The sequence below is a fragment of the Urtica dioica genome, chromosome 8 (genome assembly GCF_054948205.1).
Source record: "Urtica dioica subsp. dioica isolate 48M chromosome 8, U.dioica_male_clone48M_v1_H2, whole genome shotgun sequence".
Lineage (NCBI taxonomy): Eukaryota > Viridiplantae > Streptophyta > Magnoliopsida > Rosales > Urticaceae > Urtica > Urtica dioica.
Genome location: NC_142763.1, coordinates 28,944,718 through 28,968,680, shown reverse-complemented (window position 1 = coordinate 28,968,680; position 23,963 = coordinate 28,944,718). Strand labels below are relative to the sequence as shown.

The following is a 23,963-nucleotide window of genomic DNA, read 5'->3' as shown; positions in this document are numbered from 1 at the left end:
AATCAGAGTGATAATTTTGTAATATTATCGAGTGTCAAGTTTTGTAATTGTACAATTTTTAAAGAATAATTTTGCCACTATACTGTAAACGTAATAGTAAAATGTGTCTACATGAACAGTGGCTTGTTGCTTTCGTTATATATATATATATATATATATATATATATATATATATATATATATATATATATATATAATATAATAAGTCAGAATGATAACTTTACTATTCTTAGACTATTCACTTTGTTTTAACCCAATTATAATTCGACACGTCACTTACTATCTTCCTCTCTCTCTCTCCCGTTTTTATTCTCTCTTACACCTCCCTTCTTTTTCGCCGCTCCTCATCTTCCTCTCTCTCTCTCTCTTCCGTTTTTATTGTGAGTCTCTTACTATCTTCCGTCTTCTTCGCCGCTCCTCGCCTACTGCGATTCCTCACCATTGCCACCGAAGCCCTAGTACGGTCGCTGCAATCGGTTCTATAGCGCCCCAAAAAAACTCACCGACTATGAGATGAACGGGCTCGAGAACATCCGTCGCGGGTCCTACCCAATCAGATCTTCAGCGGAATGTGGAATTGGAGAAGGTAACTGTTTAATGTTATGGATATTTGTCGATTTTGAGGGTTTTGTTTGATTTCATCTTTTTCGGTTTTCTAGGGTTTAGTTCGAGGCTTTTATCTCTCCCTTCGGCTCCGCTGTGGTGTCCTTCGTGGCTATTTCAAACCCGCTACATCATCACCTACCGGGGCCCGGAGACGACCTCGGAGGAGGAGGCTGTGGCGGCTCGGAATTCTACTCTGGCAGAGGATGTTATCATGGGGTGAGTTAGTCCTTGTCACTGAGTCAATTGGAATTTTTGTTAATGTTATCATGGGGTGAGGTAGTCGTTGTCACCGAGTCAATTGACATTTTTGTTAAACCTATTATGGCGTGCCCTGTTTTTGATCTGGCTCGGAATGTTAAAATGTTAGGAGTTTTATAAAGTTTATTTATCAATTTCCCGGGACTTGCTGAAACCTGTGTCCTTTTCAGCCGGCTTTTCACCAAGAAGGAGATGAATGTTAAAATGTTAGGAGTTTTATAAAGTTTATTTATCAATTTCCCAGGACTTGCTGAAACCTGTGTCCTTTTCAGCCGGCTTTTAGCCAGGAAGGAGATGAGAATCCTTATGGTTGGTCTCGATGCAGCTGGTAAGACCACCATTCTCTACAAGCTCAAGCTTGGCGAGATCGTCACAACAATTCCTACTATCGGTGAGTTAGTCCTTGTCACTGAGTCAATTGGAATTTTTGTTAAACCTATTATGGCGTGTCCTGTTTTTGATCTGGCTCGGAATGTTAAAATGTTAGGAGTTTTATAAAATTTATTTATCAATTTTCCGGGACTTGCTGAAACCTGTGTATGCTATTGATTAAGAGATTTTCTATTCCTCTCAGGGCAAAAGCGTTATTTATGTTTGTTTTTAGGTACACTTTTTCCTAAAATCATGTCAAAGCACATTGCTGTGTGTCGATTCAATCACAACCCTAAAGCATTCATTTCCAAATCTATATGCTATTTAGATTTCCAGGGTTGATTAAATTTGTTTTTGAGATACAGAAGATCATGTTCCATAAGCAATGCACTCTATTAATTTTTAATTTCTTATTTGTATTGAATCACAATCGTAAAGCATTTGTACATCTTTTTTTTTAGGCTTCAATGTTGAGACGGTAGAATACAAGAACATTAGCTTAACAGTTTGGGATGTCGGGGGTCAGGACAAGGTATGAACATTTTTTTTTGTGTTTTTTTAATTTTTTTTTCTTTTGGATTTGGTTTTTTATTTTTCTCTGTTGATTAAAGTTTGGTATTGAATTTGGGATCTAGGCTTCACATGTATTGTTCAGTTCAACTTGAACCTATTCAATTTGGAGATAACGAAATTATAAAATTGTTAGTGATTTTGCTGACTAAACTCGTGTATGTGTTGAATCATTTGGTATACTTAGAAATTGGTGATGGGGTTTTGACTGAGGTCAAGCATGCGCAGTTGGAGCATGATGTCTCATGCCTGGACATAAATCCAATTGGTTATGATCCAAATTGTAGCTTCGTATACAGTTTCGCTACATTCCTATATCGGAGTCTGAATTTATTCAAGAAGGGTTCGGTGAAAGAATTAGGATCTTCATCTCAATCCATAGGTACTTTCTATTTATCTACCTTTTTATTTTCTCTGGGCACTCGGTGACGCTTAGATATTTAATTTCTAATATATGCAAAAATATCTCCAGACGTATTGGCTATGATAATTGACGATGAAGACGATGCAAATGAGATCTTTCGAGAGGTTGTTTCTGTCACTTCCAAAGCTCTCAAGTCCCAGCCTAAGACGTTGAAGGTATTATCGCAACATTTGTGACATAACTGTTTACTGATTACAACTACAACCACCACGTGCGAAGCACGTGTTTCAGACTAGTATATATATAAATGTCAAGTTTTGTAATTGTACAATTTTTAAAGAATAATTTTGCCACTATACTGTAAACGTAATAGTAAAATGTGTCTACATGAACAGTGGCTTGTTGCTCACTACTACAAATTAACATATTGGGTGCGGAAGGGTATTCTGTGCGACATGTCGCACCTAAACTCATATTAGGTGCGACATGTCGCACCGGATACTCCGCCAGATGACTAAAAATTTCGCTGATGTTTAGTGGTATCCGGTGCGACAATGTTGCACCTAATAATTTTTTGTCGCACCTAATGCCTTTCGGTGCGACTTTGTCGCACCTAATACTAATGGGTGCGACGGTTGTCGCACCCAATAGTTTTAAAATTTAAAGTTGTCAGCCATATTCCCCCGAAATTTTTTGGGTTTCGGATTTCATATCCGGTGCGACATGTCGCACCGAATACTCGTATTAGGTGCGACAATGTCGCACCCAATAGTTTTAGGGTAATATAAATACCCGAGACTCCTTCTTCCTTACCCGAGTTTTCAAATCTATCTCTCTCAATCTCACTCTGTCTCACCCTCTCTCTCTCAATCTCATTCTGTCCTCTCTCCGACCAGACCCGTCCCGCCGTCCGCGACCATCTCCGCCCCGCCGCCCGTGACCAGCACCCATCCCTCCTCTTCGCCATCTCCTCGGCCCTCTCGCTGCCGATCAGCCTCCACTCGGCCTATCACTCTCCTCTCCGCCGTGAATCTCGCCGTCCTCCAAGGTACGCCTCTCTCTCTCTCTCAATCTCATTCTGTCTCTCTCCGACCAGGCCTGTCCCGCCGTCCGCGACCATCTCCGCCCGTGACAATCTCATTTTATTTAATTTTAAATGAATTTTAATTTACTTTTTAAATTTTGTATTTTTTTTAATTTAAAAAACATTCGGTGCGACAATGTCGCACCGAATATCATGGCGGTAACGGCATTAGGTGCGACACTGTCGCACCCGATATGAATTTACCCGCCAATTTTATAAAATTTGGCAGGAAAATAACTTGGGCATTAGGTGCGGTAAGTCGCACCTGAAAGTGTCGCACCTAAATGGGTACTTATTAGGTGCGAAATGTCGCACCCAATACCTTCTGCGACGGGTTATCCGGTGCGACGCTGTCGCACCCAATATCGCACCAAATAAACTTTTAGGTGCGACATTTTAAGCATTGGGTGCGACATTCGTCGCACCAGAAAACGTATTTTGTCCTAGTGGCTTTCGTTTTTATATATATATATATATATATATATATATATATATATATATATATATATATGCCCGCGCGTTGCTGCGGAATAATTAATATATTTTAGTCTGAAAGAAAAAGTATACAAAGATATGTCCATAAATATTTAGGTTTGGAAAAAATGTATTTAAAGTTTTTTAAAAATATTTTTATCTTTCTGATAAAAAAAAATCAGTACGACTGAACACTACTTATATTTAGGATACAATCTTTTATTTTTCTAAAAAAAAATTCAATTTTTTTTTTCATGAAACACGGTTCATTAAACAGTGTTTCATGAGAGGGTGTCTCGCCTCTCTTTTGTATATATATATATATATATATATATATATATATATATATATATATATATATATATATATATATAATAATGAGTATCATGTGTAAACAATTAAAAATCTAAAATATATGAAGAATTTAATATTTACTTATATGTTCTTAGTTATAGTTTTCAAATAAAAAAAACTTCCAATTTAACATTTTAATTTTATGCGATCAGCTGTACTTGATTGTGGTCAATTGAAGGCATCAGATTTTTTGTCTTTTATTGGTGTTTCTCTTACTTACTGTCCCTCCCAATAGAATACGCTAATTTAATTATTTTAATTTATTATTAAATAAATATAAACTAATAATTAAATATAATGATAACATAATTTATTTTAATTGGAGATACACTAAAATTAGATGGATCCGAATTCATAGTTGATTGCGGCCAATTAATCTTAAGTCTATTTTTTCTATTAAGATTATTTTTAATTTTTAATGATTTTGTGTTCTTCTTTCCAAAATTAATTAATACCTCATTTAATGAAAAAAAAAATCATTTAAAATATTTGACCGAATCTTAGCTTTGATGGATTTTAACAACATTATGATGAATAACTATTAGAGCATCTTTAATGGTTGTCCAAAAGACTTGCTATTCAATAAGACAACTAGCTTTACCATTATTTCACTTATTGATTATTTGCTTTATGGAGCATAAGCAAAACCAATGAGTTACACTCTCTTTTCAACCAATGAGAATTGATTAAAAAGTAACAAAAAAAAATATATGATTTTCATGTGAGATAAACTCAAATTAGAATAGAGATTTAGCTTACTATTAAACATCATATATTTTATTAAACCATTAACTGGATAAAACACATTTATTTCTCATACAATCAAAACTCACTTATACCCGTACTCTTAAACTTATCCATAAATTTCTCATCTGCCTACAATATTTTCACCGAATTGATATTCCAGTGCATCAAGGGTTATAATTTATCTATTAAATTTAACATATCCGTATATGATTTTTTACCGTACCACTAAAACGTTCATAGAAACAAAAATACAAAAAAATTAACAGTTGAACGCAAGGGGTGAAATATCGCTTGAAGCATCTGGACGATAATCAAACCACACTCGCTGATGTGTGAAAAATGAGATATCGCAGGAAATGTTTCAAACCTTCAATATATAAACGCTTCAAAAAGATGGTGTGAACATAAATTCTTCCACTACACAAACATCAATTTATTTGATATACACAGACCCGATCGAGTTTGCCAAGCATATAAAAGCAGCCAAAATACCTCGTACATATTCATACATAACATAAATAGACCACAAACTTATTATCACCTAATTTCCACAATTCCAAACCCGGATTCGTTGTTTTTCTGAAGTTGAACCGCAAGCCCTTCAATTTATGGTTTAATTTTGGGCTTCTTCACTATCATCACTGAGCAGTGAGCGTAGTGAGCGCAATAGTCACTCACGCTGCCCAAAAACGCTCTGCAAATCAGGGGGAAAAAAAGTGACAAATAAAAGTTAGGTTATAGACAAGCTAAATAGTTGACCTCAAAACAATATATGTATTGTATGTTTAAGAAATCGTAGCGAGGGAGAACATGACGTTGAATTATTCAAAAGCTAAATAGTTGTATAGTTTTTAGAGCAAGTAAAGACTAATTAGTTTTTAGAAATGTAGTCTATAAACTAATGTTTTAGAAAAATAATCCTCCGAGTTTTTTCATAATAAATATTTAGCTTATATGATAAGATCTAAAACCTAAAAAGCTTACAAACCTAACTAGTTTGTTTGTGATTTAAAAAAAAAAAAAAAAAATCATGACCACCCTATAGCACACCGTCTTATTCTACAAATTTAAACTGCTGTTATCAAATTGTGTTTACGGTTAAGAATAAAATATAGTTTAAAAGTTTATTTTTCCCTAATAAAATTAACAAGTTGTTTGAATTTGACGTACATGAATCAAGTTTCTTAGATGACAATTTTTAATATGAAGTTCAATATTTATATGAAGATGAATAAATACATTGCTGGGGTTAATATAAGAGTAGCAATTATTTTGATGGTTGAATTGGATAGGATGACATAAACGAAATAGAAAAGTAAAAACCTCTTGATAGCTCCATAGCCGTGACTACCAACGACCAAGATCACAGCGTTGTGTCTCTCCACTGCTTCGCACATCACATTCCTCGCGTCTCCTTCAACCACCTCAGCCACAAACGGCTTTACCTGCGAATAAAGGTGGACATTTTGATCCGATCGATTAATTTATATTTTTTTTACGGTTGGTTTTGATTAAAATAAATCAATTGGTCAATTTCAATCACCAAGAAAAATAATAATAAAATTTCTAAATCATTCTAAAAAGCACGTTTCACTAGTTAAACCTTTAATCGGGTTAATGGTTAATACAAAATGGTTAAAGGTACACGTGTTCAATGTAGGAAAAATTGCTGAAAAAATAGAAACAAAACTATGGAGTTCGCTCTGTTAATAGACTGACCAAATTAAGAAAACAAGATTTTAGTATCCCCTAGAGAGAAAAAAAAAAAAAAAAAAAAAAAGGAATTGGCGAAGTGACCGCTATAGAGTCCGCTCGCAACGCTGCGTCAGTCGCGCAGACGAGCCGGGTTCTCCCCCTGGAGTCCATCTGGACTTCACCGGGATCCAGGTCTCTCAGGGCATGGACCAGCCCCCAGGTTCGAGCTCACAGCTCCATGGGGGTACGGAAAAGGTCGCCACGATCGATCCGGACGAACTGCCCCCGCCACCGCCAGCGGGAGCGCCTCCAGAATCTTTCCCAGCAGACTTCGGACCTCGCCTTCACCCCCAATATTTTGGCGGGCAGAACTAGACGCAAACTAATCGGGGCGAAGTAACTACGGTCACGCCAGTGCGCACGGAACTTCGCCGCCTTCAAGAGAGCGAATCCAGCACGACCGAACTAAAAGCTGTCCGTTCAAAATTCCATAGTGCGACTGTCACTTTAAAAATAAAAAATAAAAAAACTTCTAAACTTTTCTTGCAAATTTTATTCTCTAGATTTATCCAGAACTTGCCTTAGCATGTAATGGTCACCACTAAATATTTCGCATTAACAACTATAAAGCTTGCTTTTTTCTTCCAAATCAATTGAGATAAAACAAACACATCAAATTAATAAATAAAAAATTATAAAGACAAAAGAAAGAATCTATGTACCGATTTAGCAGCACATATTTCTTGAGCGTTGTCAATAACCCTCGCAGCAATTTTCTTGAGGTCTTTATCCACGTACGGCAAAACCTCAGCCGCGCCTAATTCGATCCATATCAGCAATTAATCTCACAATTTCAATTAAGGTCTACTTTTTATATTTATTTAATTATTGAAGTATATAAAAACCTGCAGCGAAACCTGCAGCGGAGAAACCAACTGCTGACATGGCGGTGGGTTTGGCGTGGACGAGGACGAGCTTGAAGGGCGGTTCCGAACCGTACGGCCCAAAGAAATGCGCGATCGTCCACTCCAACGCGTACGTGGACTCATCGCTGTCGTCAATTCCCACCACCATCACCGGCTTCTCAATCGTTGCCATTGATTAATTTCACGATCGATAATACTAGAGTTGAAATACTAATAGTTAATCTTCCAAGTTTTATTGACTTGAAATAAAGAGAGTGAATGAGAGTGAGACACTGTGTTTGCTTACATATATTTATAGACCTTAGAGAGAGAGAGAGAATTAAGTTAAGAAGGATTTAAGAAGCCGCTCGAGACAGGTAGAAGATAGAGAGACATTATATTGCATATTTTTATGATATGTTTCATTTATTATTGATTCAATTAATTTTTTTTATTTCCTCGTTGGATCGTAAGTTTATAATTTACAAGTAATTCTTTTGGTTGATGTGTAATAATTAATATATTTTAGTTCGAATAAATATGTGTAATAATTAATATATTTTAGTTCGAAGAAATAAATATATAGAGATATATCAAAAAAATATTTAGATTTAAAATATATTTAAATTTTTTTTAATATATTTTTATTTTTCTGATAAAAAAATAGATACAAGTAAATACTACTTGGATTTAAAGTCCAATTTTTCATTTTTTTCGTTAAAAATAAAGTAGCTACTTTATAGTTTATATATAATATGATATTAAAACGGGCGATTTGTGGAAGGCATGTCTGTCGTCCCCGTGGCGTGTGAGAGGAGGTTGGAGTTTTGAATTTCCAGTTGGCATGCAATACAAAACTTTGTGCGGTAAATATTACATAATTAAAACACACAGCGACGAATGTGATTACTCTTTTTCGTGTGACTGTTTATTTAATTTAAACCATATAGGTGTTCGCAGATTAAGACCCGGAATATGTTTGGGCAACTAAATAAAACAAAATACTGCAAGTGTGATCAGATTCAATATTTGTGCCAATAGATATTTATATTAGTACAAGTACAACCGGATATTTTAGTTACGTGATTGAACTGGCAACATGAAAAAGCAAAGTCATGAGCTAATAACGCAAATTGTAACCTTCAAAAAAATACTAGCTATATGAGTAAATAACTTTAAAGATAAGATTCTGTTATCGTATGGTAAATTATACTAGCATGGGTACATACGTGTTCATGAAATATCTGAAAAATTATAGCTCATACTTCATACCTAATTTTGATCCTTTTTTAGCAAAATTTTGATTTTTTTTTTTAAATTAGTAATCAGCCAGTGAGTTGTATATTCTCAGCTTCTCACATCATACAGAGGGGGGCAAATCTCAACTAACGATTGTCCACCTGAATACAAAAATATATTTAGCTAAATTATGTCGTATATATAGTTTCCTTTTCTAGGAATGAAGAGACTGAAAAACAGAAATAAACTCCCCCAAGACCGCAATCTCGCTGAGAATGTTGTCGTACTTCGTCGCTGGGTGAAATCTGGCTAAGAATGGTGCTAAACTTTGTCTCTTATTGATTAATTTATCAATTTGAATTGTACATTTGGTTTATGCTTTATTCAGCATGGTTGAAATCAATAAAAGTGCACCTACCTACAGAGGTGTACATAAGAATCATTTATCTTTTACACAGTTGATTTTTTTTTTTTTTTTATATAGCAATTTTTATCTAAACCGATTAGAATATTATCATTTTCTAAAAATATTTTTAGAATTGTCAAGTAAGATCTACGGGATGTGTTCGCTATTTGTCGCATGGTTTAGTTTTGAAGGAACTCATGTATTCAAAATGTTGTGCAATCTATTTGTTAAGGCTCCAGAGTTAGGCACATGCATGTTCTATCCTGTGCAAATTGAACTAAAATATCATTGATTTCTACTTCCAATATTATTGGAGATATGATTGAAGATTTGATTAAACGATCTACGTGATACTATGAAAAATTTGTTTCTTGATTCTAACAAAAAATTCATAGGGCTTGGATTATCGAATTTACAGTCACATGCGCCGACTTAGCTTTGGTAATTCATTATTCTTGTTCTTCATTGACAATCTATGTGCGCACCGTAGTGGGAAAGGACTACTCGTGGCGTATTTGATCGTTGAATGATCTTTGAGAGCTTCGTGAGAGAGAGAGGGTTTGAGTCCTTGTACTTCTATTTGTTGTAGTGAATTTGTTTTTACTATTAGCACACTACCCCCCAGGCAAGGTGTTTTTATCACGAAACTACGTTACCAGTTCTATGTGTCCACTATATTTTTACTATTTGCTTTGGTTATGTGCTTGTTTGATCTATCATAAAGTAATAATAGTAATAGTCGTTCAACATGTTCTTTTGCAAATCAGTTGCACAACCATCTGAGAGTGTAGGTTTAATAATTTGAGGATGCATACAAGATTAAATGCCCAATTCATATAGAACTAAACCTGGCCCTAAGTTGCCTTGTCGTGACCTTTTCAGAATCATATGGCTTCATCTTTTGATGCAACCACATCTCAACCTTCTAGGTCTCATTAAGTCTAACTCAATATTTATTTTGGTTTTTTTTTTCTTCATTTAATTAATAAACCATCAAGTGCATTTCAAACTTAAATGAAATTATTGAGTGCAATGGATAAACCTTGCTTGAGGTCATTAATCCGGTCATGGTTCCCACCCATCTAGTCCTAGCCAGTTTGTTGATACCCTGTCCATCTTTGGTTGGCATCGAGTTGACCCAATTTTGCCTCGTTCGACTGAGCCTGCCAAGCTTCAACCTGTCGGTTCACCCTGACATTCTTGTCCCAATTAATTAGTCTTTTCTTTCTTCTTTAACCTCGATTTTTTTTCCATCGATGTTACTTGAGATGACAAAGGCATCTCATCCAACTCATGAAAACGTCCATAAGTGATTAGTTAATGGTTGAAACATCTAAAATAATTCAAACGTTTTTCACAACAAACCAATGTTATCATTAGTCTACTATGAAACTCCACCAATAATCAATTCCGAAAAAGAAGGCTTAATATTTCTGTCATTTATCTAGAACTTGCAATCGGATTGCTCACATTTTGGCGAAAAAAGCTTTACTTTTTCCTGACCGTGTTGTCCGGGTGGATGATGTTCCCCCAGAAGCTGTAGAACTTTGTTTGGCTGATATGCCTTGATCCACTTCCAGAATATCTAGGCTTCCTAAAGAGAAATAGAGAAAATTGCGGCATAAATACCTGATCTTTGCGGGTTGTTGCACAAGTATATATCTATTGTTTAAAAGTCGCAAGATATATACTTAATGTCAATTTTTTGTATCTCCATCTCTACCAATCTGTTAACTTTGGATGTCAATGACACGTGTCAACATCTGGTAATTTTGATAAGTAAAAAATAAATAACTAATTTATATTATTATTTCAATATATTAAAACAATTCAAAAAAATCATTTCTCTCTCTCTCTACACATAGACAAATGGATTAATTTTTTTTACTCAATCAAAAGACATTACTAAATATCTCTCTCTATACTCATGCTTTGCTCTGTGTGCGTTCCAAATTGAAAACATAAATAGATCTATAACTTCTTCAAAACAGATAGAGAAACTCACAAAAACCAAATGAATACATTTGAGGTCTAATTTTTGAGGTTCTTTTTTGTTTATTTCAGCCCAAATAACATAAACTCAGTCCCATTAACCAAATAGAAATCCCAAACACAACATGAAGAGCAAAATTGAAAAGAAAGGAAGAGAGAGAGAGAGAGAGAGAGAGAGAGAGAGAGAGAGAGAGAGAGAGAGAGAGAGAGAGAGAGAGAGTTTATTTTTTAATAAATAAAATAAAATATTTATTTTTTAATTATCAAAATTACCAGATGTTGACACATGACATTGACATCCAAAGTTAACAGTTTGGTAGTGACTCCTGCGACTTTTAGACAATAGGTATATAAGTGCAACAACCCGCAAACATCAGGTATTTATGCCGCCATTTTCTCTTATATGTATAATAAGCTAATTTTCACGCATTGTCGTGAGTGTAATACGCTATATTTACACACGAAAAATAAAGGCCGTCATTTATCTAAAATAATTTAGTTTAGAACCGATTTTGCAGTGGCAAATTAGTAATTTTAAGAAGTGACAAATTTGTAATTTTTTTTTCCTTTTCACCAGTAATTGTCTATGATAAATCGGAGTGATAATTTTGTAATATTATCGAGTGTCAAGTTTTGTAATTGTACAATTTTTAAAGAATAATTTTGCCACTATACTGTAAACGTAATAGTATAATGTGTCTACATGAACAGTGGCTTGTTGCTTTCGTTTATATATATATATATATACAAGCAATTTATGCCCGCGCGTTGCTGCGGAATAATTAATATATTTTAGTCTGAAAGAAAAAATATACAAAGATATGTCCATAAATATTTAGGTTTGGAAAAAATGTATTTAAAGTTTTTTAAAAATATTTTTATCTTTCTGATAATTAAAAAAAAATCGGTACGACTGAACACTACTTATATTTAGGATACAATCTTTTATTTTTCTAAAAAAAAATTCAATTTTTTTTTTCATGAAACAATGTTCATTAAACAGTGTTTCATGAGAGGGTGTCTCTCCTCTCTTTTGTGTGTATGTATATATATATATATATATGTATATATATATATATATATATAAAATAATGAGTACCATGTTTGAACAATTAAAAATCTAAAATATATGAAGAATTTAATATTTACTTAAATGTTCTTAGTTATAGTTTTCAAATAAAAAAAAACTTCAAATTTAACATTTTAATTTTATGCGACCAGCTGTACTTGATTGTGGTCAATTGAAGGCATCACATTTTTTGTCTTTTATTGGTGTTTCTCTTATTGTCCCTCCCATTAGAATACGCTAATTTAATTATTTTAATTTATTATTAAATAAATATAAACTAATAATTAAATATAATGATAACATGATTTATTTTAATTGGAGATACACTAAAATTGGTTGGATCCGAATTCATAGTTGATTGCGGCCAATTAATCTTAAGTCTATTTTTTCTATTAAGATTATTTTTAATTTTTAATGAGAATTGAATAAAAAGTAACAAAAAAGAAGTAACAAAAAAATATATATGATTTTCATGTGAGATAAACTCAAATTAGAATAGAGATTTAGCTTACTATTAAACATCATATATGTTATTAAACCATTAACTGGATTAAAGACACATTTACTTCTCATACAATCAAAACTCACTTATACCCGTACTCTTAAACTTATCCATAAATTTCTCATCTGCCTACAATATTTTTACCGAATTGATATTCCAGTGCATCAAGGGCTATAATTTATGTATTAAATTTAACATATCCGTTTATGATTTTTTACCGTACCACTAAAACGTTCGTAGAAAAAAAAATACAAAAAATTAACACTTGAAGAACGCAAGGGGTGAAATATCGCTTGAAGCATATGGACGATAATCAAACCACTCTCGCAGCTGTGTGAAAAATGAGATATCGCACGAAATGTTTCAAACCTTCAATATTTAAACGCTTCAAAAAGATGGTGTGAACATAAAATCTTCCACTACACAAACATCAATTTATTTGATATACACATAACCGATTGAGTTTGCCAAGCATATAAAAGCAGCCAAAATACCTCATACATATTCGTACATAACATAAATAGACCACAAACTTATTATCACGTAATTTCCGCAATTCAAAACCCGGATTCGTTGCTTTTCTGAAGTTGAACCAAGCCCTTCAATTTATTTTTTAATTTTGGGCTTCTTCACTATCATCACTGAGCAGTGAGCGTGGTGAGCGCAATAGTCACTCACGCTGCCCAAAAACGCTTTGCAAATCAGGGGAAAAAAAAGTGACAAATAAAAGTTAGGTTATAGACAAGCTAAATAGTTGAACTCAAAACAATATATGTATTGTATGTTTAAGAAATCCTGGCGAGGGAGAACATGACGTTGAATTATTCAAAAGTTAAATAGTTGTATAGTTTTTAGAGCAAGTAAAGACTAATTAGTTTTTAGAAATGTAGTCTATAAACTAATGTTTTAGAAAAATAATCCTCCAAGTTTTTTCATAATAAATATTTAGCTTATATGATAAAATCTAAAACCTAAAAAAGCTTACAAACCTAACTAGTTTGTTTGTCATTTAAACAAAAAAAATCATGACCACCCTATAGCACACCGTCTTATTCTACAAATTTAAACTGCTGTTATCAAATTGTGTTTACGGTTAAGAATAAAATATAGTTTAAAAGTTTATTTTCCCCTAATAATTTTGATGGTTGAATTGGATAGGATGACATAAACGAAATAGAAAAGTAAAAACCTCTTGATAGCTCCATAGCCGTGACTACCAACGACCAAGATCACAGCGTTGTGTCTCTCCGCTGCTTCGCACATCACATTCCTCGCGTCTCCTTCAACCACCTCAGCCACAAACGGCTTTACCTGCGAATAAAGGTGGACATTTTGATAGAATCGATTAATTTATATTTTTTTTATGGTTGGTTTTGATTAAAATTAATCAATTGGTCAATTTCAATCACCAAGAAAAATAATAATAAAATTTCTTAATCATTCTTAAAAAGCACGTTTCTCTAGTTAAACCTTTAATCGGGTTAATGGTTAATACAAAATGGTTAAAGGTACACGTGTTCAATGTAGGAAAAATTGCTGAAAAATTAGAAGCAAAACTATGGAGTTCGCTCTGTTAATAGACTGACCAAATTAAGGAAACAAGATTTTAGTATCCCCTAGAGAGAAAAAAAAAAAAAGAAGGAATTTGTTGTCACTTTAAAAATAAAAAATAAAAAAACTTCTAAACTTTTCTTGCACATTTTATTCTCTAGATTTATCCAGAACTTGCCTTAGCATGTAATGGTCACCACTAAATATTTCGCATTAACAACTATAAAGCTTGCTTTTTTCTTCCAAATCAATTGAGATAAAACAAACACATCAAATTAATAAATAAAAAATTATAAAGACAAAAGAAAGAATCTATGTACCGATTTAGCAGCACATATTTCTTGAGCCTTGTCAATAACCCTCGCAGCAATTTTCTTGAGGTCTTTATCCACGTACGGAAAAACCTCAGCCACGCCTAACTCGATCCATATCAGCAATTAATCTCACAATTTCAATTAAGGTCTACTTTTTATTTTATTTAATTATTGAAGTATACAAAAACCTCCAGCGGCGAGACCAACTGCTGACATGGCGGTGGGTTTGGCGTGGACGAGGACAAGCTTGAAGGGCGGTTCCGAACCGTACGGCCCGAAGAAATGCGCGATCGTCCACTCCAACGCGTACGTGGACTCATCGCTGTCGTCCATTCCCACCACCATCACCGGCTTCTCAATCGTTGCCATTGATTTTCACGATCGATAATATTAGAGTTGAAATACTAATAGTTAAACTTCCAAGTTTTATTGACTTGAAATAAAGAGAGTGAATGAGAGTGAGACCCTGTGTTTGCTTACATATATGTATAGACCTTATAGAGAGAGAGAGACTGAGAGAGAGAGAGAGAGAATTAAGTTAAGAAGGATTAAAAAGCCGCTCGAGACAGGTAGAAGATAGAGAGACATTATTGAATATTTTTATGATATGTTCTTTTTATTATTGATTCAATTAATTTTTTTTATTATTTTCTCATTGGATCGTAAGTTTATAATTTAGAAGTAATTCTTTTCGTGTAATAATTAATATATTTTAGTTCGAAGAAATAAATATATAGAAATATATTAAAAAATATTTAGATTTAAGAAAAATATATTTAAATTTTTTTAATATATTTTTTTTATTTTTCTGATAAAAAAAAATAGATACAAGTAAATACTACTTGAATTTAAGGTCAAATTTCTCATTTTTTTCGTTAAAAAAAAATATTAACAAAAAAATTTAAAAGAAAAAAAAAAAAAAGTAGCTACTGTATATATAATATGATATTAAAACGGGCGATTTGGGGAAGGCATGTCTGTCGTCCACGTGGCGTGTGAGAGGGTCTTGGAGTTTTGAATTTCCAGTTGGCAAAACAAAACTGTGCGTGGTATACTTTAACATACGTACAAAACTCATTTGAGTTACATAATTAAAACACACAGCGACGAATGTGATTACTCTTTTTCATGTGACTGTTTATTTAATTTAAACCATATAGGTGTTCACAGATTAAGACCCGGAATATGTTTGGGCAACAATAAAACAAAATACTGCAAGTGTGATCAGATTCAATATTTGTGCCAATAGATATTTATATTAGTACAAGTACAACCGAATATTTTAGTTACGTGATTGAACTGGCAACATGAAAAAGCAAAGTCATGAGCTAATAACGCAAATTGTAACCTTTAAAAAAAATACTAGCTATATGAATAAATAACTTTAAAGATAAGATTCTGTTATCGTATGGTAAATTATACTAGCATGGGTACATACGTGCTCATGAAATATCTGAAAAATTATAGCTTATACTTCATATACCTTATTATGATCCTTTTTTAGCAAAATTTTGATTTTTTTTTTAATTAGTAAACAGCCAGTGAATTGTATATTCTCAGCTTCTCACATCATACAGAGACGGGCGAATCTCAACTAACGATTGTCCACCCGGATACAAAAATATATTTAGCTAAATTATGTCGTATATATAGTTTCCTTTTCTAGGAATGAAGAGACTGAAAAACAGAAATAAACTCCCCCAAGATCGCAATCTCGCAGAGAATGTTGTCGTACTTCGTCACTGGGTGAAATCTGGCTAAGAATGGTGCTAAACTTTGTCTCGTATTGATTAATTTATCAATTTGAATTGTACATTTAGTTTATGCTTTATTCAGCATGGTTGAAATCAATAAAAGTGCACCTACATACAGAGGTGTACATAAGAATCATTTATGTTTTACACAGTTGATTTTTTTTTTTATATAGCAATTTTTATCTAAACCGATTATCATTTCCTACAAATATTTTTAGAATTGTCAAGTAAGATCTATGGGATGTGTTCGCTATTTGTCGCATGGTTTAGTTTTAGAGGAACTCATGTATTCAAAATGTTGTGCAATCTATTTGTTAAGGCTCCAGAGTTAGCCACATGCATGTTCTATCCCGTGCAAATTGAACTAAAATATCATTGATTTCTACTTCCAATATTATTGGAGATATGATTGAAGATTTGATTAAACGATCTACGTGATACTACGAAAAATTTGTTTCTTGATTCTAACAAAAAATTCATAGGGCTTGGATTATCGAATTTACAGTCACATGCGCCGACTTAGCTTTGGTAATTCATTATTCTTGTTCTTCATTGACAATCTATGTGCGCACCGTAGTGGGAAAGGACTACTCGTGGCGTATTTGATCGTTGAATGATCTTTGAGAGGTTCGTGAGAGAGAGAGAGAGGGTTTGAGTCCTTGTACTTCTATTTGTTGTAGTGAATTTGTTTTCACTATTAGCACACTACCCCCCAGGCAAGGTGTTTTTATCACGAAACTACGTTACCAATTCTATGTGTCCACTATATTTTTACTATTTGCTTTGGTTATGTGCTTGTTTGATCTATCATAAAGTAATAATAGTAATAGTAGTTCAACATGTTGTTTTGCAAATCAGTTGCACAACCATCTGAGAGTGTAGGTTTAATAATTTGAGGATGCATACAAGATGAAATGCCCAATTCATATAGAACTAAACCTGGCCCTAAGTTGTCTTGTCGTGACCTTTTCATATTCATATGGCTTCATCTTTAGATGCAACCACATCTCAACCTTCTAGGTCTCATTAAGTCTAACTCAATATTTTTTTGGGGCCTAAAACAATTTTATTTTGGTTTTTTTTTCTTCATTTAATTAATAAACCATCTAGTGCATTTCAAACTTAAATGAAATTATTGAGTCCACTGGGTAAACCTTGCTTGAGGTCATTAATCCGGCCATGGTTCCCACCCATCTAGTCCTAGCCAGTTTGTTGATACCCTGTCCATATTTGGTTGGCATCGGTTTGACCCAATTTTGCCTCGTTCGACTGAGCTTGTCAAGCTTCAACCTGTCGGTTCACCCTGACATTCTTGTCCCAATTAATTAGTCTTTTCTTTCTTCTTTAACCTCGAAATTTTTTCCATCGATGTTACTTGAGATGGCAAAGGCATCTCATCCAACTCATGAAAACGTCCATAAGTGATTAGTTAATGGTTGAAACATCTAAAATAATTCAAACGTTTCTCACAACAAACCAATGTTATCATTCGTCTACTATGAAACTCCACCAATAATCAATTCCGAAAAAGAAGGCTTAATATTTCTGTTATTTATCTAGAACTTGCAATCGGATTGCTCACATTTTGGCGAAAAAAGCTTTACTTTTTCCTGACCGTGTTGTCTGGGTGGATGATGTTCCCCCAGAAGCTGTAGAACTTTGTTTGGCTGATATGCCTTGATCCACTTCCTGGATATCTAGGTTTCCTAAAAAGAAATAGAGAAAATTGCGGCATAAATACCTAATCTTTGCGGGTTGTTGTACAAGTTTATATCTATTGTTTAAAAGTCGCAAGATATATACTTAATGTCGATTTTTTGTATCTCCATCTCTACCAATCTGTTAACTTTGGATGTCAATGACACGTGTCAACATCTGGTAATTTTGATAAGTAAAAAAAAAATAACTAATTTATATTATTATTTCAATATATTAAAACAATTCAAAAAAATCCTTTCTCTCTCTCTCTCTACACATAGACAAATGGATTTTTTTTTTACTCAATCGAAAGACATTACTAAATATCTCTCTCTATACTCATGCTTTGCTCTGTGTGCGTTCCAAATTGAAAACATAAATAGATCTATAACTTCTTCAAAACAGATAGAGAAATTCACAAAAACCAAATGAATATATTTGAGGTCTAATTTTTTGAGGTTCTTCTTTGTTTATTTCAGCCCAAATAACATAAACTCAGCCCCATTAACCAAATAGAAATCCCAAACACAACATGAAGATCAAAATTGAAAAGAAAGGAAGAGAGAGAGAGAGAGAGAGAGAGAGAGAGAGAGAGAGAGAGAGAGAGAGAGAGAGAGAGAGAGAGAGAGAGTGTGTGTTTAATTTTTAATAAATAAAATAAATTATTTATTTTTTAATTATCAAAATTACCAGATGTTGACACATGGCATTGACATCCAAAGTTAACAGTTTGGTAGTGACTCCTGCGACTTTTAGAGAATAGGTATATAAGTGCAACAACCCGTAAACATTAGGTATTTATGCCGTCATTTTCTCTTATATGTATAACAAGCTAATTTTCACGGAATCTCGTGAGTGTAATACGCTATATTTACACACGAAAAATAACGGCCGTCATTTATCTAAAATAATTTAGTTTAGAACCGATTCTGCAGTGGCAAATTCGTAATTTTAAGAAGTGACAAATTTGTAATTTTTTTTTCCTTTTCACCAGTAATTGTCTATGATAAATCAGAGTGATAATTTTGTAATATTGTCGAGTGTCAAGTTTTGTAATTGTACAATTTTTAAAGAATAATTTTGCCACTATACTGTAAACGTAATAGTAAAATGTGTCTACATGAACAGTGGCTTGTTGCTTTCGTTTATATATATATATATATATATATATATATATATATACACAAGCGATATATGCCCGCGAGTTGCTGCGGAATAATTAATATATTTTAGTCTGAAAGAAAAAGTATACAAAGATATGTCCATAAATATTTAGGTTTGGAAAAAATGTATTTAAAATTTGTTAAAAATATTTTTATCTTTCTGATAAAAAAAATCGGTACGACTGAACACTACTTATATTTAGGATACAATCTTTTATTTTTCTAAAAAAAAAATTCAGTTTTTTTTTTTTTCATGAAACACTGTTCATTAAACAGTGTTTCATGAGAGGGTGTCTCTCCTCTCTTATATATATATATATATATATATATATATATATATATATATATATATATATATAAATGAGTACCATGTGTAAACAATTAAAAATCTAAAATATATGAAGAATTTAATATTTACTTAAATGTTCTTAGTTATAGTTTTCAAATAAAAAAAACTTCCAATTTAACATTTTAATTTTATGCGATCAGCTGTACTTGATTGTGGTCAATTGAAGGCATCAGATTTTTTGTCTTTTATTGGTGTTTCTCTTACTTACTGTCCCTCCCATTAGAATACGCTAATGTAATTATTTTAATTTATTATTAAATAAATATAAACTAATAATTAAATATAATGATAACATGATTTATTTTAAATTGGAGATACACTAAAATTGGATGGATCCGAAATCATAGTTGATTGCGGCCAATTAATCTTAAGTCTATTTTTCTATTAAGATTATTTTTAATTTTTAATGATTTTGTTTTCTTCTTTCCAAAATTAATTAATACCTCATTTAATGAAAAAAAAAATCATTTAAAATATTTGATCGAATCTTATCTTTGATGGATTTTAACAACATTCTGATTAATAACTATTAGAGCATTGGTTGTCCAAAAGACTTGCTATTCAATAAGATAACTAGCTTTACCATTATTTCACTTATTGATTATTTGCTTTATGGAGCACTAGCAAAACCAATGAGTTACACTCTCTTTTCAACCAATGAGAATTGAATAAAAAGTAACAAAAAAAAATATGATTTTCATGTGAGATAAACTCAAATTGGAATAGAGATTTAGCTTACTATTAAACATCATGTATGTTATTAAACCATTAACTGGATAAAAGACACATTTACTTCTCATACAATCAAAACTCACTTATACCCGTACTCTTAAACTTATCCATAAATTTCTCATCTGCCTACAATATTTTCACCAAATTGATATTCCAGTGCATCAAGGGTTATAATTTATCTATTAAATTTAACATATCCGTATATGATTTTTTACCGTACCACTAAAACGTTCATAGAAACAAAAATACAAAAAAATTAACAGTTGAAGAACGCAAGGGGTGAAATATCGCTTGAAGCATCTGGACGATAATCAAACCACTCGCTGATGTGTGAAAAATGAGATATCACACGAAATGTTTCAAACCTTCAATATTTAAACGCTTCAAAAAGATGGTGTGAACATAAATTCTTCCACTACACAAACATCAATTTATTTGATATACACAGAACCGATCGAGTTTGCCAAGCATATAAAAGCAGCCAAAATACCTCGTACATATTCATACATAACATAAATAGACCACATACTTATTATCACCTAATTTCCACAATTCCAAACCCGGATTCGTTGCTTTTCTGAAGTTGAACCGCAAGCCCTTCAATTTATGGTTTAATTTTGGGCTTCTTCACTATCATCACTGAGCAGTGAGCGTAGTGAGCGCAATAGTCACTCACGCTGCCCAAAAACGCTCTGCAAATCAGGGGAAAAAAAGTGACAAATAAAAGTTAGGTTATAGACAAGCTAAATAGTTGACCTCAAAACAATATATGTATTGTATGTTTAAGATATCGTAGCGCGGGAGAACATGACGTTGAATTATTCAAAAGCGAAATAGTTGTATAGTTTTTAGAGCAAGTAAAGACTAATTAGTTTTTAGAAATGTAGTCTATAAACTAATGTTTTAGAAAAATAATCCTCCAAGTTTTTTCATAATAAATATTTAGCTTATATGATAAAATCTAAAACCTAAAAAGCTTACAAACCTAACTAGTTTGTTTGTCATTTAAACAAAAAAAATCATGACCACCCTATAGCACACCGTCTTATTCTACAAATTTAAACTGCTGTTATCAAATTGTGTTTACGGTTAAGAATAAAATATAGTTTAAAAGTTTATTTTCCCCTAATAAAATTAACAAGTTGTTTGAATTTGACGTGCATGAATCAAGTTTCTTAGATGATAATTTTCATTATGAAGTTCAATATTTATATGAAGATGAATAAATACATTTCTGGGGTTAATATAAGAGTAGCAATTATTTTGATGGTTGAATTGGATAGGATGACATAAACGAAATAGAAAAGTAAAAACCTCTTGATAGCTCCATAGCCGTGACTACCAACGACCAAGATCACAGCGTTGTGTCTCTCCACTGCTTCGCACATCACATTCCTCGCGTCTCCTTCAACCACCTCAGCCACAAACGGCTTTACCTGCGAATAAAGGTGGACATTTTGATCCGATCGATTTAATTTATATTTTTTTTACGGTTGGTTTTGATTAAAATTAATCAATTGGTCAATTTCAATCACCAAAAAAAAAATAATAAAATTTGTTAATCATTCTAAAAAGCACGTTTCACTAGTTAAACCTTTAATCGGGTTAATGGTTAATTCAAAATGGTTAAATGTGTAACCGGTTAACGATTTTGTCCACTACACGCCATGATATCGTATCCCCAAAATATGAATCACAAAACATTTTTCAACTTGTTCACACTTTTCTCTCTCAAGTTTAAATCCCTAGTTGCTTTCTCGCCGCCGGGAATGATTTTTGACACGACTCACGATTTTTCCCTAACAAAAGTGATAAACACCAAAAACTCTTTAAAATTGTTCCACATGTCAAAAGCTGTGTGGATCGTCCAAATTCATGAGGGTGCCGAATAGCAGTTCTCTTCTCGCCGCCGTCCCCCTTGGGACCCGGAAGTCTGTAGTACGACTCCGATCCGGGGGGGGGAGGCGAAGGAATGTTTTGTATTTCAGGTGGAGACCGAGAAGCATTTTTTCAGATCTGAAATCTCAGATCTGATTTTGGGTCCGGTTCGTGCGTGGGTCTCCATTCTAGGCGGTTTCGGGTGTTGTCGATGGTGACCTTCACGTCGTTGTGCAGAAGTGGGGTTGGTTCTGCTTTCTTCTCCGGCCGGGGCTGGTTCAGCGCTGCCATGGATTGGAAGGGTGAGATTGGGGGTTTTATGTTTAGTTTTTGCATTATGGATTGTAGTTGTGTTTCAGTTTTATCTCTTTAGGCTGTATTCTTGGTTCACCTATATGGTTTTTGAAGTGCTATCCGTCCGGAAGAAAAAAAAAAAGGAAAGTAAAAAAAAAAATCGTGCTACGTAGGGATATGCTTGTAAGTAGTATGGGGTCTCTCAAATTTCCGAGAGTGGCGTGGGTGTCGAGCTTTGATATGCTTTCAGCAGTTTTCGTGCTCGTTTCAAGAATGGTAGAAGATCTCTTTCAAGGAGTCCGAGGGGTTCGTGACGTCGTTCCTAACTAAGTAAAACCTTAACTCTTTTGCTATGCTTTGTCGATTCTCATTTTCATTTCAGGACATTTATTTTATTGAATCATTGTATGGTTGTAGCCAAGTTCTATTCGCTAATGAGAATGTTAATGAGAATTTTCCATTTAGGTCTCCTCTGTGAGGCCTTTTTCCCTTAAAAAAAAAAAAAAAAAAAAACGATTTTGTCCGCATGACCTATAAGGCTATAACCGAAGGGTACACGTGTTCAATGTAGGAAAAATTGCTGAAAAAATAGAAGCAAAACTATGGAGTTCGCTCTGTTAATAGACTGACCAAATTAATCAAACAAGATATTAGTATCCCTAAAAAAAAAAAAAAAAAAAAAAAAAAAGGAATTTGTTGTCGCTTTAAAAAAAAAAGGAAAAAAAAAAACTTCTAAACTTTTCTTTCAAATTTTATTCTCTAGATTTATCCAGAACTTGCCTTAGCATGTAATGGTCACCACTAAATATTTCGCATTAACAACTATCAAGCTGGCTTTTTTCTTCCAAATCAATTGAGATAAAACAAACACATCAATTTAATAAATAAAAAATTATAAAGACAAAAGAAAGAATCTATGTACCGATTTAGCAGCACATATTTCTTGAGCGTTGTCAATAACCCTCGCAGCCATTTTCTTGAGGTCTTTATCCACGTACGGCAAAACCTCAGCCGCGCCTAATTCGATCCATATCAGCAATTAATCTCACAATTTCAATTAATGTCTACTTTTTATTTTTATTTAATTATTGAAGTATATAAAAACCTGCAGCGGCGAGACCAACTGCTGACATGGCGGTGGGTTTGGCGTGGACGAGGACGAGCTTGAAGGGCGGTTCCGAACCGTACGGCCCGAAGAATTGCGCGAGCGTCCACTCCAACGCGTACGTGGACTCATCGCTGTCGTCCATTCCCACCACCATCACCGGCTTCTCAATCGTTGCCATTGATTTTCACGATCTATAATATTAGAGTTGAAATACTAATAATTAATCTTCCAAGTTTTATTGACTTGAAATAAAGAGAGTGAATGAGAGTGAGACCCTGTGGCTGCTTACAGATATTTATAGACCTTAGAGAGAGAGAGAGAGAGAGAGAGAGAGAGAATCCATAGCATAGTTAATAAGAGAGAGAGAGAGAGAGAGGGAATTAAGTTAAGAAGGATTTAGAAGCCGCTCGAGATAGGTAGAAGATAGAGAGACATTATTGAATATTTTTATGATATGTTCCATTTATTATTGATTCAATTAATTT

At 33.3% G+C, this 23,963-nt stretch overlaps 3 protein-coding genes across 4 annotated transcripts; all 3 read right to left on the bottom strand.

Annotated features, from left to right (window-relative positions):
* Positions 1-5,186: 5,186 nt before the first annotated feature.
* Positions 5,187-7,735, bottom strand: LOC149388960 (universal stress protein PHOS34-like). Of its 2 annotated transcripts, none has more exons than XM_089622972.1 (4): positions 7,430-7,735; positions 7,247-7,341; positions 6,153-6,274; positions 5,187-5,523 (listed from the first exon to the last, which is right to left on the bottom strand). In XM_089622972.1, the coding sequence occupies exons 1-4, from the start codon at positions 7,620-7,622 to the stop codon at positions 5,436-5,438; spliced, it is 498 nt and encodes a 165-aa protein (XP_089479098.1). In that variant the 5' UTR covers positions 7,623-7,735; the 3' UTR covers positions 5,187-5,435. The 2 variants fall into 2 exon arrangements, with proteins under 2 accessions (XP_089479098.1, XP_089479099.1); XM_089622973.1 differs by having other exon boundaries at positions 7,442-7,735.
* A 5,303-nt stretch (positions 7,736-13,038) lies between these two features.
* On the bottom strand, positions 13,039-14,940 carry LOC149388959 (uncharacterized). The gene is made up of 3 exons (XM_089623588.1): positions 14,691-14,940; positions 14,509-14,603; positions 13,039-13,948 (listed from the first exon to the last, which is right to left on the bottom strand). The coding sequence occupies exons 1-3, from the start codon at positions 14,869-14,871 to the stop codon at positions 13,757-13,759; spliced, it is 468 nt and encodes a 155-aa protein (XP_089479714.1). The 5' UTR covers positions 14,872-14,940; the 3' UTR covers positions 13,039-13,756.
* A 5,613-nt stretch (positions 14,941-20,553) lies between these two features.
* On the bottom strand, positions 20,554-23,757 carry LOC149388958 (universal stress protein PHOS34-like). The gene is made up of 4 exons (XM_089624441.1): positions 23,476-23,757; positions 23,293-23,387; positions 21,513-21,634; positions 20,554-20,890 (listed from the first exon to the last, which is right to left on the bottom strand). Exons 1-4 carry the CDS (start codon positions 23,654-23,656, stop codon positions 20,803-20,805), a joined length of 486 nt encoding a protein of 161 aa, XP_089480567.1. The 5' UTR covers positions 23,657-23,757; the 3' UTR covers positions 20,554-20,802.
* Positions 23,758-23,963: the final 206 nt, after the last annotated feature.